Source organism: Tachyglossus aculeatus, chromosome Y3 (assembly GCF_015852505.1).
Source record: "Tachyglossus aculeatus isolate mTacAcu1 chromosome Y3, mTacAcu1.pri, whole genome shotgun sequence".
NCBI classification, from domain to species: domain Eukaryota; kingdom Metazoa; phylum Chordata; class Mammalia; order Monotremata; family Tachyglossidae; genus Tachyglossus; species Tachyglossus aculeatus.
In genome coordinates, this window is record NC_052095.1 from 568,457 (window position 1) to 583,263 (window position 14,807).

Consider the following 14,807-nt stretch of genomic DNA (forward strand, 5'->3'; position numbering starts at 1 on the left):
AAAAGCAAAAACCTCTGAAGCATGGTCCAATGATTTGCATTACATTTGATTATCCCAAATTTGGACCTTATCTTTTTTCATGGTATTTGCCAGGCACAGGAATAACTGCAGGGACACTGTACTAAGTGCAGTAATTATCTTCAGATGAGATCTCCTCCTTTTTCACAAGTGCCACCCCATCCACCTGTGCTTCAGACCCCATTCCCTCTCATTTCATAAAAACTCTTACCCCTTCTCTTCTCCCCTCCTTACTTCCATCTTCAACCACTCACTCTCCAATGGTTTCTTTCCCGCCTTCAAACATGCCCACGTCTCCCACATCCTAAAAAAACCCTCTCTTGACCCCACTGCCCCTTCCAGTTATTGCCCTATCTCCCTCCTACCCTTCCTTTCCAAACTCCTAGAAAGAGCCCTCTACACTTGGTGCCTCAAATTCCTCAACTCCAACTCTCTCCTAGACTGCCTCCAATCTGTCTTTTGTCCCCTACACTCCACTGAAACTGTCCTCTCAAACGTCACCAATGACCTCCTTCTTGTCAAATCCAATGGCTCCTACTCTATCCTAATGCTCCTCGACTTCCCAGCTGCCTTTGACACTGTGGACCATCCCCTTCTCCTTAACACATTATCCAACCTTGGCTTCGTGAACTCTGTCCTCTCCTGGTTCACCTTATCTCCCTGGCCTTACATTCTCAGTCTCCTTTGTGGGCTCCTCCTCCCTCTCCCATCCCCTAATTGTAGGGGTTCCTCAAGGGTCAGTTCTTGGTCTGTTTCTGTTCTCCATCTATACTCACTCCCTTCACGAACTCATTCATTCCCACGGCTTCAACTATCATCTCTAGGCAGACAAAACCAATCTACATCTCCTTCCCTGTTCTCTCTTCCTCCTTCCAAGCTTGTATCTCCTCCTGCCTTCAAGACGTTTCCACCTGGATGTCCACCTGCCACCTAAAGCTTAACATGTTCAAGACTGGGCTCCTCATCCTTCCTCCTAAACCCTGTCTTCAGACTCACTTTCCCGTTACTGTGGATGGCACTACTATCCTTTCCATCTCACAACCCCGTGACCTGGGTGCCATCCTTGACTCCGCTCTCATTCACTCCACATATCCAATCCATCATCAAAACCTGCCAGTCTCACCTTCACAGCATCACCAAGATCTGCCCTTTCCTCTCCATCCAAACCACTACCTTGTTGGTACAATCTCTCGTCATAACCCGAATGGATTACTGCATCGGCGTCCTTTCTGATCTCACATCCTCCAGTCTCTTCCCGCTTCAGTCTATACTTCACTCTGTTATCCTACTTCATTATGATCTCCTACTTCATTAATAAAACTAAATCCATCAGGTCTGACATCCCCAAAGTCACTCCCCTCCCTTCTCCAACCCCTGGCTCTCAACACTCTCTGCTACTCTCCCATCCTTCCCAGCAGTATCCTCAGAGGAGCCCTCCTCCCTCAAGTGCTACTCCGGCCACCTGTGCTTCTGACCCCAACCCTTCTCATCTCATTAAATCTCTCGCTCCATCCCTTCTCCCCTCCTTAACTTCCATCTTCAACCGCTCACTCTCCACTGGTTCCTTCCCCTCTGCCTTCAAACATGCCCATGTCTCTCCCATCCTAAAAAAACCCTCTCTTGACCTCACCTCACCTTCTAGTTATTGCCCCATCTCCCTCCTACCATTCCTTTCCAAACTCCTTGAACGAGTCATCTACACGTGCTGCCTAGAATTTCTCAACACGAACTCTCCCCTCAACCCCCTCCAGTCTGGCTTCCGTCCCCTACATTCCTCGGAAACTGCCTTCTCAAAGGTCACCAATGACCTCCTGCTTTCCAAATCCAACGGCTCATACTCTATCCTAAACCTCCTCGACCTCTCAGCTGCCTTCAACACTGTGGACCACCCCATTCTCCTCAACACCCTATCCAACCTTGGCTTCACAGACTCCGTCCTCTCCTGGTTCTCCTCTTATCTCTCCGGTCGTTCATTCTCAGTTTCTTCTGCAGGCTCCTTCTCCCCCTCTCACCCCCTTACTGTAGGGGTTCCTCAAGGTTCAGTGCTTGGTCCCCTTCTGTTCTCGATCTACACTCACTCCCTTGGTGACCTCATTTGCTCCCACAGCTTCAACTATCATCTCTACGCTGATGACACCCAGATCTAAATCTCTGCCTCTGCTCTCTCCCCCTCTCTCCAGGCTCGCATCTCCTCCTGCCTTCAGGACATCTCCATCTGGATGCCTGCCCGCCACCTAAAACTCAACTTGTCCAAGTCTGAACTCCTTGTCTTCCCTCCCAAACCCTGCCCTCTCCCTGACTTTCCCATCACTGTTGATGGCACTACCATCATTCCCGTCTCACAGGCCCGCAACCTTGGTGTCATCCTCGCCTCCGCTCTCTCGTTCACCCCTCACATCCAAGCCATCACCAAAACCTGCCGGTCTCAGCTCCGCAACATTGCCAAGATCTGCCCATTCTTCTCCATCCAAACCGCTACCCTGCTTGTTCAAGCTCTCATCCTATCCCGTCGGGACTACTGTATCAGCCTCCTCTCCAATCTCCCATCCTCGTGTCTCTCCCCACTTCAGTCTATACTTCACTCTGTTATCCTACTTCACTATGATCTCCTACTTCATTAATAAAATTAAATCCATCAGGTCTGACCTCCCCAAAGTCCCTCCCCTCCCTTCTCCAACCCCCGGCTCTCAACACTCTCTGCTACTCTCCCATCCTTCCCAGCAGTATCCTCAGAGAAGCCCTCCTCCCTCAAGTGCTACTCCGGCCATAATTCAATCCATACTTCACGCTACTGCCCGGATTGTCTTTGTCCAGAAACGCTCTGGGCATGTTACTCCCCTCCTCAAAAATCTCCAGTGGCTACCACTCAACCTACGCATCAGGCAGAAACTCCTCACCCTCGGCTTCAAGGCTCTCCATCACCTCGCCCCCTCCTACCTCACCTCCTTTCTCTCCTTCTACAGCCCAACCCACACCCTCTGTTCCTCTGCTGCTACTCTCCTCATCGTGCCTCGCCAAGCTAGCTCTCTTCCTCCCTTCAAGGCCCTACTGAGAGCTCACCTCCTCCAGAAGGCCTTCCCAGACTGAGTCCCCTCCTTCCTCTCCCCCTCCTTCCCCTCTCCATCCCCGCCGCCTTACCTCCTTCCGTTCCCCACAGCACCTGTATATATGTATGTACGTATTTATTACTCTATTTATTTATTTATTTTACCTGTACATATCTATTCTATTTATTTTGTTAATATGTTTTGTTCTCTGTCTCCCCCTTCTAAACTGTGAGCCCATTGTTGGGTAGGGACCATCTCTATATGTTGCCAACTTGTACTTCCCAAGCGCTTAGTACAGTGCTCTGCACACAGTAAGCACTCAATAAATACGATTGATTGTTTGGTTGATTGATTATCCTGGACTATCTTTCTACAGAAAGGCTCTGTGCATGTCACTCCCCTCCTCATAAATCTTCAGAGGTTGCCTACCAAACTCTGCATGAAGTAAAAACTCCTATTGGCTTCAAAGCTCTCCATCACCTTGACCTCTCCTACCTCACCTCCCTTCTCTCTATTCACTTCAAAGCTCTCCATCACCTTGACCTCTCCTACCTCACCTCCCTTCTCTCCTTCTGTAGCCCAGCCTGCATACTCTGCTCCTCTGCCACTGCCTCACTGTGCCTCGTTTTGCCTGTCCCGCTGTTGACTCTTGGCCCACATCCTACCCATGGCCTGGAATGTCCTCCCTCCACACAACCAGCAAACTAGCTCTCTTCCTCCCTTCAAAGCCCTGAGAGCCCACCTCCTCCAGGAGGCCTTCCCAGACTGAGCCCCCCTTTTCCTCTTCTCCTCCTCCCCTCCCCATTGCTTCCATTCCCTCCCTCTGCCCTCCTCTCTTCCCCTCCCCATAGCACTTGTTTTTATTTGTACATATTTATTACTCTATTTTATTAATTATCTGTATACAGCTGTAATTCTATTCATCTATTCTTATGGTATTGAAACCTGTCTACTTGTTTTGTTTTGTTGTTTGTCTACCCATTCTAGACTGTGAGCCCATTGTTGGGTACGGATCGTCTCTATATGTTGCCCATTTGCACATCCCAAGTGCTTAGTAAGGTGCTCTGCACACAGTAAGCGCTTAATAAATACGATTGAATGAATGAATGAATGAATGAATAATCACTGCTGGAATTTAAGGTGCAACATCCTGCAAATCCTTCATAATCTAAAGACTGAGGCCTGTAAAATCTATAATAAGGGACTTCCTGATTTTGCCTATCCTTACCTCTTTCAACATAAGCAATTATTTGGGTGCTTAATTCAATAATAAAATTTACTTTTTATTTTCCAAGGAGAGGTTGTGGAATAAAAGAAATATATTCGTCAACATAAATTCCACCCGGTGTATTAAGATATTTGACTGAGATTACATATTTTCCAATTTCATATTTTATTGCTTTACATTATCACCTAGGTTTCTATTTTACTTAGGTCTTTATCTAGAGGCCCTGTAAAGTCTTAGAAAAATCCAATACCTAACGTAATTTAGAATAATCACAAGAAAGTAACAAATACCAGAATGAGTTCTCATGTGTCTTTTCAGCTTATAAGTATCCCTGCTGGCATAACTGCACAAGCTGCACTGGAATGGACGCTCTCCAGTATGAGAGCGAATGTGTCGCTTCAATTTGCTGACCTGAAACACAAATATCAAATCCCCTTGAGTGAACCTTAGTTTTGATGGGCCAAAGTTAAATACACCAAAAAGGTCTTCAAAACACCCTTTTACTCTCAAATTATGGTACTTTGGTTCAAACTTGTCTAACAGAGTAGAAAATGCCATAGACTAAAAACTTTTTACATTTCGTTAAATCACATATAATTTCTCCCAGACCAATCTGGAGGTTCATATCTTACTATATTGAAATAAAGGATGAACTAGAAGTCATGGTACACTCACTTCCACACTGGCATAGTCACACATTGAGCACTTGAATGGTTTTTCATGGGTATGTTTATAACGGCGATGTCGAACCAACTCTCCACTGGTAACGAAAGCCATGTCACAATCTGGGCACTTGTGAGGGCGAGTGCCTAAAATAGAAAATGGAACACAATTCATTCATTCAATCATATTTATTAAGCGCTTACTGTTTACAGAACATCGTACTAAGTAAGAGCTTGGGAAGTATAAATCGGCAACATATATAGATGGTCCCTACCCAACAACGGGCTCACAGTCTAGAAAGGGGAGACAGACAACAAAACAAGTAAACAGGTGTCAATACCATCAGAATAAATAGAAGGGGGTAAGACAGAGGGGGGTATGGGGAGTGATGGGGAGGGGAAGAGGAGTGAAGGAAATGGGGACCTCAGTCTGGGAAGGCCTCCTAGAATAGGTGAGCTCTCAGTAGGGCTTTGAAGGAGGAAGAGAGCTAGTTTGGCAGATGTGTGGAGGGCAAGCATTCCAGGCTTGGGTAGGATGCGGGCCAGGGGTCGATGGTGGGACATGCAAGAACAAGGCCTAGTGAAGAGGTTAGCTGCAGAGGAGCAGAGTGTATGGGCTGGGCTGGAGAAGGAGAGAAGGGAAGTGAGGTAAGAGGGGTCGAGGTGATGGAGAGCTTTGAAGCCAACAGTGAGTTTTTGGCTTCAGGCGAAGGTTGAAAGGCAACCACAAGAGATTTTTGAGGAGTGGAGTGACATGCACAGGAGGCCTTCCCAGACTGAGCCCCTTCCCTCCTCTCCCCCTCGTCCCCCTCTCCATCCCCCCATCTTACCTCCTTCCCTTCCCCACAGCACCTGTAAATATGTATATATGGTTGTACATATTTATTACTCTATTTATTTATTTATTTATTTATTTTACTTGTACATTTCTATCCTATTTATTTTATTTTGTTGGTATGTTTGGTTCTGTTCTCTGTCTCCCTCTTTTAGACTGTGAGCCCACTGTTGGGTAGGGACTGTCTCTATGTGTTGCCAATTTGTACTTCCCAAGCGCTTAGTACAGTGCTCTGCACATAGTAAGCGCTCAATAAATACGATTGATTGATTGATTGATTGATACACAGGGAGCTTCTGTACAAAGATAATCCAGGCAGCAGAAAGAAGAATAGACTGAAGCGGGGAGAGACAGGAAGACAGGAGATCATAAAGGAGGCCAATGCAGTAATCCAGTTAGGACAGGATGAGATTATATATATATGAAGCTTACGGTAGACGTGGTGAAGAGTAAGGACATTCTAATTTATGAATCAATGAAGGAGTTTATACAAAAGGTTACAGTGTATAATTATAAATAGTTTCTTCAGGATGCATAGTGTGAAAGCCTATGTTTTATGAATCACAATAAATACAGAATTTTAAGATACAGTGAGATCCCCATTTGACATTCCTTTTCTATACAAAACCTGTGTGAGTATTAAGGTGGTTCCTTAGTAGAGTGACTGTCCGGAAAGCTCTGCCACAGAGATGACACTTGTGTGGTCTTTCATCAGTGTGACTTTTCATATGACGATCCAAATTAGAACGGCGGGGACATGTATAACTACATAGCTCACACTGGAATGTCTTCTTCACACCTAACACAAAAGTGAAGAATATGACCTTAGCAACATTCTGAATTCCAATTAAAAACATTCTTAGCAATCATGTCTAATCAAACTTCCAAAAGTAAATTGCAAAGCAGTAAAATAAGAAATCTTAGAAAATCCTTTTCCAAGCACTAATTAAACTAAAAAATTACTGTTTTTCCAAGATCGAGCCCACACAAAAGATTCAAGAAAAAGAATCTTGTATTGATGTTTGTTCCTGTTCATCCAGGATTATGAGGCAAGAATAAGAAAGAGATATTCACATTTACCTTTCTTTTTAATTTTTGTTGGCTTAGGGGGCTTCATATTACCAACCACCTTTTCTGCATTAACTTCTGACAGTAAACCCTCTTGCTGCTCTTCTTCAAAGTCATATACAGAAACATCAACATCTTTCCCCTCCTCTGTGTAACGAAGTTTGCTCTTTTTAGATTTTTTTGTTTTTTTGGTTGGAGGCTGATAGTCCGGATCTTTCTGCCAACTGGTATCTTCTTGGGACCGCAGTTCTCCTTGCTCTAGAGTCTCCACCTCACCATTAGCACCTACTTTCACCACCTGGAACCCTTCAGGCAAAGGTAACGTGTGACATATCAAAGGCTCTCCTTCCTGAATGCCTTCTTTTGACACATCGTTTTCATAAGTCCTCTGAAGTCCTTCTACTGCTGTGGCAGCAACAGGTACAGTCACTGGAATAGGTACCTGAACAAGCTGAAGTTCCCCAAGATTTAAAGGTTGTTCTTCCATATTAACAACTTGGAGTGTAATTATCTGTGTGTCATCTACAGAAGCCTCTGCTTCTTGGGGTACTGTTCCTTCCATCACTTCAGTCTTCATTTGAAGAAGAGTAGGGTCCAGCTGTTCCATCATTACCATCTGCACACTACTGTTGACATCTTGTACCTCATCATTTCCATCTGGCCTGTTTTGGGGCAAATGGCAAGCATCCTCCTCCTGGCCCCCTTCCCGACGTCTTTGGTAAGTTTTTCTCTCTTTTCCTTTAATGAAGGTTTCAGAGTCTTCCACAATGGCTTCAATAGTTTCACCTTCCATTTCCTCTGCCTTTAAAAACATAAACAGTAAATTATAAAATACCTGCTTAACCCAGTCTTTCCCAGGGCTCAGTAAATGTTAAATGCTATTACTACTAAGACTAATCTGCACCCTACAATTCAAATACGTTGGCAAAATTAAAAGAAGTAATGTATGAGAAAGTCACTTAGGGCTAGGGCTTCTCAAGTTTTGAGATTTCCTAAAAATTGAGGAGCAATATTTGAGCTTTATAATTTTGGTATAATTGAAATGATCAGGGATCTACTTCCCAAAGTTTTAACCTAACTTTCTCCCTTGCTGGCCCACATTTATTTTTCCTCATAATTTTCCGTAAATTCTCATGAAAAAGTCTCCTGATTACTTCCTAAAGCCTCTTTCACTCTGTAAAAACACTTGACCTCCCTTTTCTTTCCTCTTTCCATTCTTTTTCAACCTCCGGTATCTCCTTTCCTTGATACTAAAACATGGCCCAAGTCTTTTCAAAAATTTTTAAAAAACCTCTTGACCTCATGACCTTCCTCTGCAATTTTCCCATCTTCCTATTTCCATTTCTAATCAAATTGCTGGAACTCACCATACACAACAGCTGCCTTCATTTCCTTTTCACTAACTCTCTCCTTGATCCACCTCATTAGGTTTTCAACCCTTTTGCTCATCACCGACGATCTTAGTCAAAACCAATAAGCTCTGCTCTATGGGCAGGGCATGTGTCTGCTAATTCTGTAGTATTCTATTCTCCCAAGTGCTTAGTACAGTACTGTGCACATAGTTGGGGTTTAAAAACTACCACTGATTAAATCCTCCTTGACCCCCTGACTACATTTGACATTGTAGACTACTTCCTCCCCTTCTTGAAACATTACCACACTACACTTTTGCTGGTAACTTACACTAACCTGGATCTCCTACCTCTTGGTTTAAGTTTCATTATCTGGTTCCTTTAATCCTTCTCATTCCCAAACTGCTCTGTCCCTCATAGTTTTGCTCTGGTTCTATTTTCCCTTCAGTACCTGCTCTTTTGCATACTGGGAGCTCCTCACGTGGCTTCTATATGGAAGACTTCCAAATCTCCCATTCCAGTCCTGACTCTCCCCTACAATTCAATTCTACATCTCTTCTTTCTTTCAGGGCATTCCAGGGAGGAATTTCAAACTCAGCAGACTAAAACAGAACTTTTCATATTCCCTCATTCATTCAATCGTATTCATTAAGAGCTTCCCTGCCCAAAATGGGCTTACAATCTAGAACGGGGAAGACAGACATCAAAACAAGTAAACAGGCATCAACAGCATAAATATGAATAAATAGAATTATATATACATATACACACTAAAACAAGTAAACAGGCATTAATATAAATAATAGATTTTAGATATACATATATACAACTAAATTTATACACACACAAAGACACACACAAAAAAAAAGTGCTGTGGGGCGGGGGGTAGAGCAAAGGGAGCAAGTCAGAGCAATGTGAATAGGAGGGGGAGCTGAGGAAAAGGGGCGCTTAGTCTGGGAAGGCCTCTTGCAGGAGGTGAACCTTCATTAGGGCTTAGAAGGGGAGGAAGTGTGATTGTTTTGTGAATTTGAGGAGGGAGGACATTCTAGGCCAGATGTAGGGCATGGGCCAGGGATCGACAGAAGGACAGGCAATAATGAGGCAGAGAGAGGAGGTTAGCAGCAGAGGTGCAGAGTGTGCGGGCTGGGGTGTAGAGGAGAGAAGGAAGGTGAGGTAGAAGAGAGCAAGGTGATAGAGAGCTTTGAAGCCAACAGTGATAGAGTTTTTGTTTGATGGACAGGTAGCCATTAGAGATTTTTGACGGGGGGGGGGTGACATGCCCAGAACGTTTCTGTAGATAGATAATCTGGCAGCAGAGTGAAGTATGGACTGGAATGGGGAGAGAAAGGAGGCTAGGAGGTCAGAAATGAGGCTGATACAGTAATCCCTGTGGGATACGAGTGCCTGTATTAACATTGTAGCAGTTTGGAAGGAGAGGAAAGGACAGATTTTTAGCAATGTTTTGACGGGACCAACAGGATTTAGTATGTGGACTGAATGAGAGAGAGTAGTCAAGGATTCACTAATTCTTTCATTCAATCATATTTATTGAGTGCTTACTGGGTACAGAGGACTATACTAAGTGCCTGGGAAGTAAAATTCAGCAAGTAATAGCAACAATCCCTGCCTGCAATGGGCTCATGGTCTAGAAGGGAGGAGACAGGCACCAGGTGCATCACTGTAAATAGAATTATAGTTATATAACATCATTAATAAAAATAAATAGTATTTTAATTTTAAATAAGTACTATATGCGGGCTGGAATGTGGGTGGGTATGCGAGCTGGGATGTAGAATGGAAGTGAGGTAAGAAGGGGCAATGTGATGGAGAGTTTTGAGCCAATAGTGAGAAGCAGCGTGGCTCAATCAATCAATGTCGTATTTACTGAGCGCTTACTGTGTGCAGAGCACTGTACTAAGCGCTTGGGAAGTACAAGTTGCCAACATATAGAGACAGTCCCTACCCAACAGTGGGTTCACAGTCTAGAAGACAAAAGTGTGCTCAGTGAAAAGAACACAGGCTTTGGAGTCAGAGGTCATGGGTTCAAATCCCTGCTCTGTCAATTGTCAGCTGTGTGACTCTGGGCAAGTCACTTCACTTCTCTGAGCCTCAGTGACCTCATCTGCAAAATGGGAATTAAGACTGTAAGCCCCCCGTGGGACAACCTGATCACTTTGTAACCTCACCAGTGCTTAGACTAGTGAGTGCTTTGCACATAGTAAGCACTTAATAAATGTCATTATTATTATTACTACTATATATACCAGTGCTGTGGGGTGGGGAGGTGGGTAGAGCAAAGGGAGCAAGTCAGGGCAAACAGGGAGGGGGTGGGGGGGGCAAAGAAAGAGGGGAGAAGGCCTCTTGAAGGAGGTGAGCTTTCAGTAGGGTTTTGAAGGGGGGAAGTGTGCTAGTTTGGCAGACTTGAGGAGAGAGGGCATTCGGGGCCAGAGGTGGGATGTGCATGGGCCATGGGTCAACAACAGTAAATGCGACAATGAGGCCCAGTAAGAAGGTCAGTACAGGAGGAGCAGAGTATGTGAGCTGGGATGTAGAAGGAAAGAAGGGAGGTGAGGTAAGAAGGGGCAATGTGATGGAGGGCTTTAAACTAATAGTGAGGAGTTTTTGCTTCAGGCCTAGGTTGATAGCCAACCACTGGAAATTTGAGGAGGGGGTGACATGCCCAGAACGTTTCTGTAGAAAGATAATCTGGGCAGCAGAGTGAAGTTTAGACTGAAGCGGGGATATACAGGAGGCTGAGAGATTAGAAAGGATGGTGAGGGGCCAATACAGTTGGGATATGATGAGTGATTGTACTAATATAACACCAAGGTTATGGGCTATTGAGACAGGAAGGATAATGGCGCCATCTATATAGTGATGGGAAAGTCAGGGGGAGGACAGGGTTTGGGTGGGAAGATGAGATTCTGTTTCAGACATGTTAAGCTTAAAGTGATGAGAAAACGACCAAGGGAAAATGCAAGACAAGAGAAAGAGAGATGGGGGAGGAGGAGGGAGAGGGAGAAAAAGAGAGAGAGAGAGAGAGAGAGAGAGAGAGAGAGAGAGAGAGAGAGAGAGAGAGAGAGAGAGAGAGAGAGAGAGAGAGAAAGGGAGAAGGAGAAAGGGAGAGAGAGGAGAGATGTAATAATAATTATGATGGCATTTGTTAAGTGCTCACTAGGTGTGAAGCACTGTTCTAAGCACTAGGGGGGATACAAAGTGAAAAGGCTGTCCCATGCGAGGCTCACAGTCTTAATCCCCATTTTACAGATGAGGTAACTGAGGCTCCGAGAAGTTAAGCGACTTGCCCAAAGTCACACAGCTGACAAGTGGCGGAGCCGGGATTAGAGCCCATTACCTCTGACTCCCAAGCCCGTGATCTTTCCATTGAGCCATGCTGCTTCTGTAGATTTGGATATCATCCGCATAGAGGTGGTAGTTGAAGCCACAGGAGCAAATGAGTTCTCCAAGGGAGTGGGTGTAGATGAAGAATAAAAGGGGATCTAAAACTGAACCCTGAGGCACCCTCACAGTTAGGGACTGGAAGGCAAAGGAAGAGCCCACAAAAGAGACTGAGAACGAGGGGTCAGAGTGATAGGAGGAAAACCCAGAGAGGACAGTGTCACTGAAGCCATGGATGGATAATGTTTCCAGGAGAAGGGGGTGATGGACAGGAGGATTAGGATGGAGTGGAGGCCACTGGATTTGGCAAGATCCCTGGTGGCCTTTTCTGCTTTAAAAGACTTATAGCCTAGTGGAGAAAGCAGGCATTAAAATAAATTACAGAAAAGGGGTGGAGATGGAGTGATCACCTAAATGCTGAGGGAGGGACTAAGTATACAGGTGAAGTATTTGGATGGGAAAACTGGTGATGGGAATCATGTACAGGGCCACATAAGGTCTTTAACGAAGTGTGGAAAATTTTGCTTTTATGATAGGCTGCACAGTCTGCTCTGGCATCTCTCCATCTGTCCTGCGTATTCCGTAATTTGGTTTCTAAGTAGTGAATCATGATTTTGAAAACCTTACTTTATCTGAGTTCTTAGGTATAATCAGTGTTTCTCAAAAATTAAAGAAGCAGCGTGGCATAATGGATAAAGCATGGATAGAGAACGTTGTGGGCTCTAATCCCGGCTCTGCCACGTCATGATATGACCATGGACAAATCAATTAACGTTTCTGGGCCTCAATTATGTCATCTGGAAAACAAGGATTAAGACTCTGAGTCTCAAGTGGAACAGGGACTGATTAATTTATGCTTGTCACAGCACTTAGAACTGTGCTTGACACATTATTACTATTAATAATAATGATAATTATTATTAAAGGCTTATTTGTCAATAATCATAATAATCATAATCATGATTATCGACAACTAAATCTTTCATTTCATAACTATTTGCAACCAACAAGTTTTGGTCCTCTTCTAGCTGTGCCCCAGCATGTTGATAGCTGCCTGGACTGCAGCACCACAGAGAAATGACCATTTACTATGTATATTTACTTCTGCGGATTGATTTTCCTTTTTCAGCAGGGTTGCTATGATGTTGTCACAGCGTTCACAGCAGATGACTTCATTTTTCACAAGCATTATGTTCAAGTGTTTTGGTGGTTTGGAGGCCAGTTTTGATGCAGTAATTCTAAGGGCAGGGTGAGCATGGGCATATGGGATAATAATCCAACCAATGTTTAGTTCCATGATTGGCTGCTGTGACTGGAATGTTTCTGAGTTCCTCTGTCAAATTTGATTTAATCAATAGGATGCAATTGCCTAGATCAGAATGAGTCCAGGTTATTTTTCTTTCATTTGGCAGGGTAGGGGTGGTGTATGTAATTGTGCTTGCTTCAGGCATTAAGCAGAAGACCACTGCAGTTGTTCATCAATTCCATGAGTTCTCTAAACAGTGTAAATAACTCAATAAATATGATTAATTGTCTCCAAAAATATCAACTTTTCAATATGAAATATTGATTAAATTCTCAATTTTAGCCAGCATAGTGTTTGGGAATTCATATGGTCATAATTACTGGGCCACTTCAGACCTATTAAGCATATCCTGGCTGGAGTTTCTGATTTCCCATCTTCCTTGGGTGCTCTAAAAACAGCATAGTTAATTTTGTTATCAAATAATTGAGCAGTCTTAATCTCAATCTTGTCAAACAGAAGTTTCCGAATCTAACAGCAGCGCGATGTAAGAGATCAGGATCCACCCCTCCCATATTTCCATATTATTTGGGAAGTCCAATCCTCCTCTTTTTTCACTCCAGAAACAATTTTTTTAATGGCATTTGTCAGCCACTTACTGTCATGCACTGCATTAAGTGTTTTAGTAGGTACAAACTAATCAGATCATCAAAGTGAGATTTAACAGTCTTAATCCTCATTTTACAGGTGAAATAACGGAGGCACAGAAGTTGTATGACTTGCCCAAGGACACACAATAGACAAATGGCAGAGCTGGGATTAGAATCTGGGTTCTCTGATTCCCAAGCCTGCACACGGTTCCACTAGGCCATGCTGCTCAAAGAAGTGGAGGGGAGGAGGAAGAGGAGGAGCAGAAGGGAGAGAAGGAACAGGGGGAGGTAAGGAGTAGTATTTGTTAAGCACTTACTGTATGCCAATCACTACATTAATTCCTAGAGCAGATATAAGGTAATCAGGTCTCACATAAAGCATGCAGTCTAAGGATGAGGGGGCATAAGTATTGAATTCCCACCTGCAAATGAAGGAACTGAGGCACAAGTAAGTTAACTTACTCTCCCAATGTCATACAGAAGATGAGTGGCTGAGCCGGGATTAGAATCCTGGTCCTCTTGCTCCTAAGCCCATGCTCTTTCCACTAGGTCATAATGTTTCTCATGGACAATGGCATGCTCAAGCCAGAATGCTTTCCATTTTTGCCACAAAGATCAGAAGATTCTTGGTTTACCTGTTCTGAACGAACAACTAGCTAACTGCACTTGAATTTACTCCCTTCATTCACACTCAGGTCCACTGGACTTATGTACCTATTTGTAATTTATTAATCTATACTAAAGTCTGCCTTCCACTCCAGCCTGTAAACTTGTTGGTGGACAGAAAACGTTTCCCAACTATGTTACTTTGTACTCAACCAAGCACTTAGTATAGTGTCCTATACACAGTAAGCACTCAGTCAATCAATCAACTGTATTTATTGAGCGTGTTTATAGAGAAGTAGCTTGGCTCATTGTAAAGAGTATGGACTTGGAAGTCAAAGGTGATGGGTTCAAATCCCAGCTCCGCCAACTGTCAGCTGTGTGACTTTGGGCAAGTCACTTAACTTCTCCTCCTCCCCCTCTCCATCCCCCCCGGCCTTACCTCCTTCCCTTCCCCACAGCACCTGTATATATGTATATATGTTTGTACGTATTTACTACTCTATTTATTTATTTATTTTACTTGTACATATTTATTCTACTTATTTTATTTTGTTAATATGTTTTTTTGTTTTGTTCTCTGTCTCCCCCTTCAAGACTGTGAGCCCACTTTTGGGTAGGGACCGTCTCTATATGTTGTCAACTTGTACTTCCTAAGCGTTTAGTACAGTGCTCTGCACACAGTAAGTGCTCAATAAATAT

General features: G+C 43.9%; 1 protein-coding gene across 6 annotated transcripts in view; it reads right to left on the reverse strand.

Moving 5' to 3' along the window:
* Positions 1-14,807, reverse strand: part of LOC119946736 (transcriptional repressor CTCF-like) — a 99,514-nt gene that overhangs the window by 73,172 nt on the left and 11,535 nt on the right. For all 6 annotated transcript variants that reach the window (XM_038768169.1, XM_038768164.1, XM_038768168.1 and 3 more), the window contains 4 exons: positions 6,871-7,660; positions 6,419-6,589; positions 4,969-5,102; positions 4,584-4,704 (listed from right to left, as the gene is read on the reverse strand). In XM_038768169.1, the coding sequence (XP_038624097.1) occupies positions 4,584-4,704; positions 4,969-5,102; positions 6,419-6,589; positions 6,871-7,651 (1,207 nt within the window). In that variant the 5' untranslated portion in view covers positions 7,652-7,660. The remainder of the gene's footprint in view (positions 1-4,583; positions 4,705-4,968; positions 5,103-6,418; positions 6,590-6,870; positions 7,661-14,807) is intronic.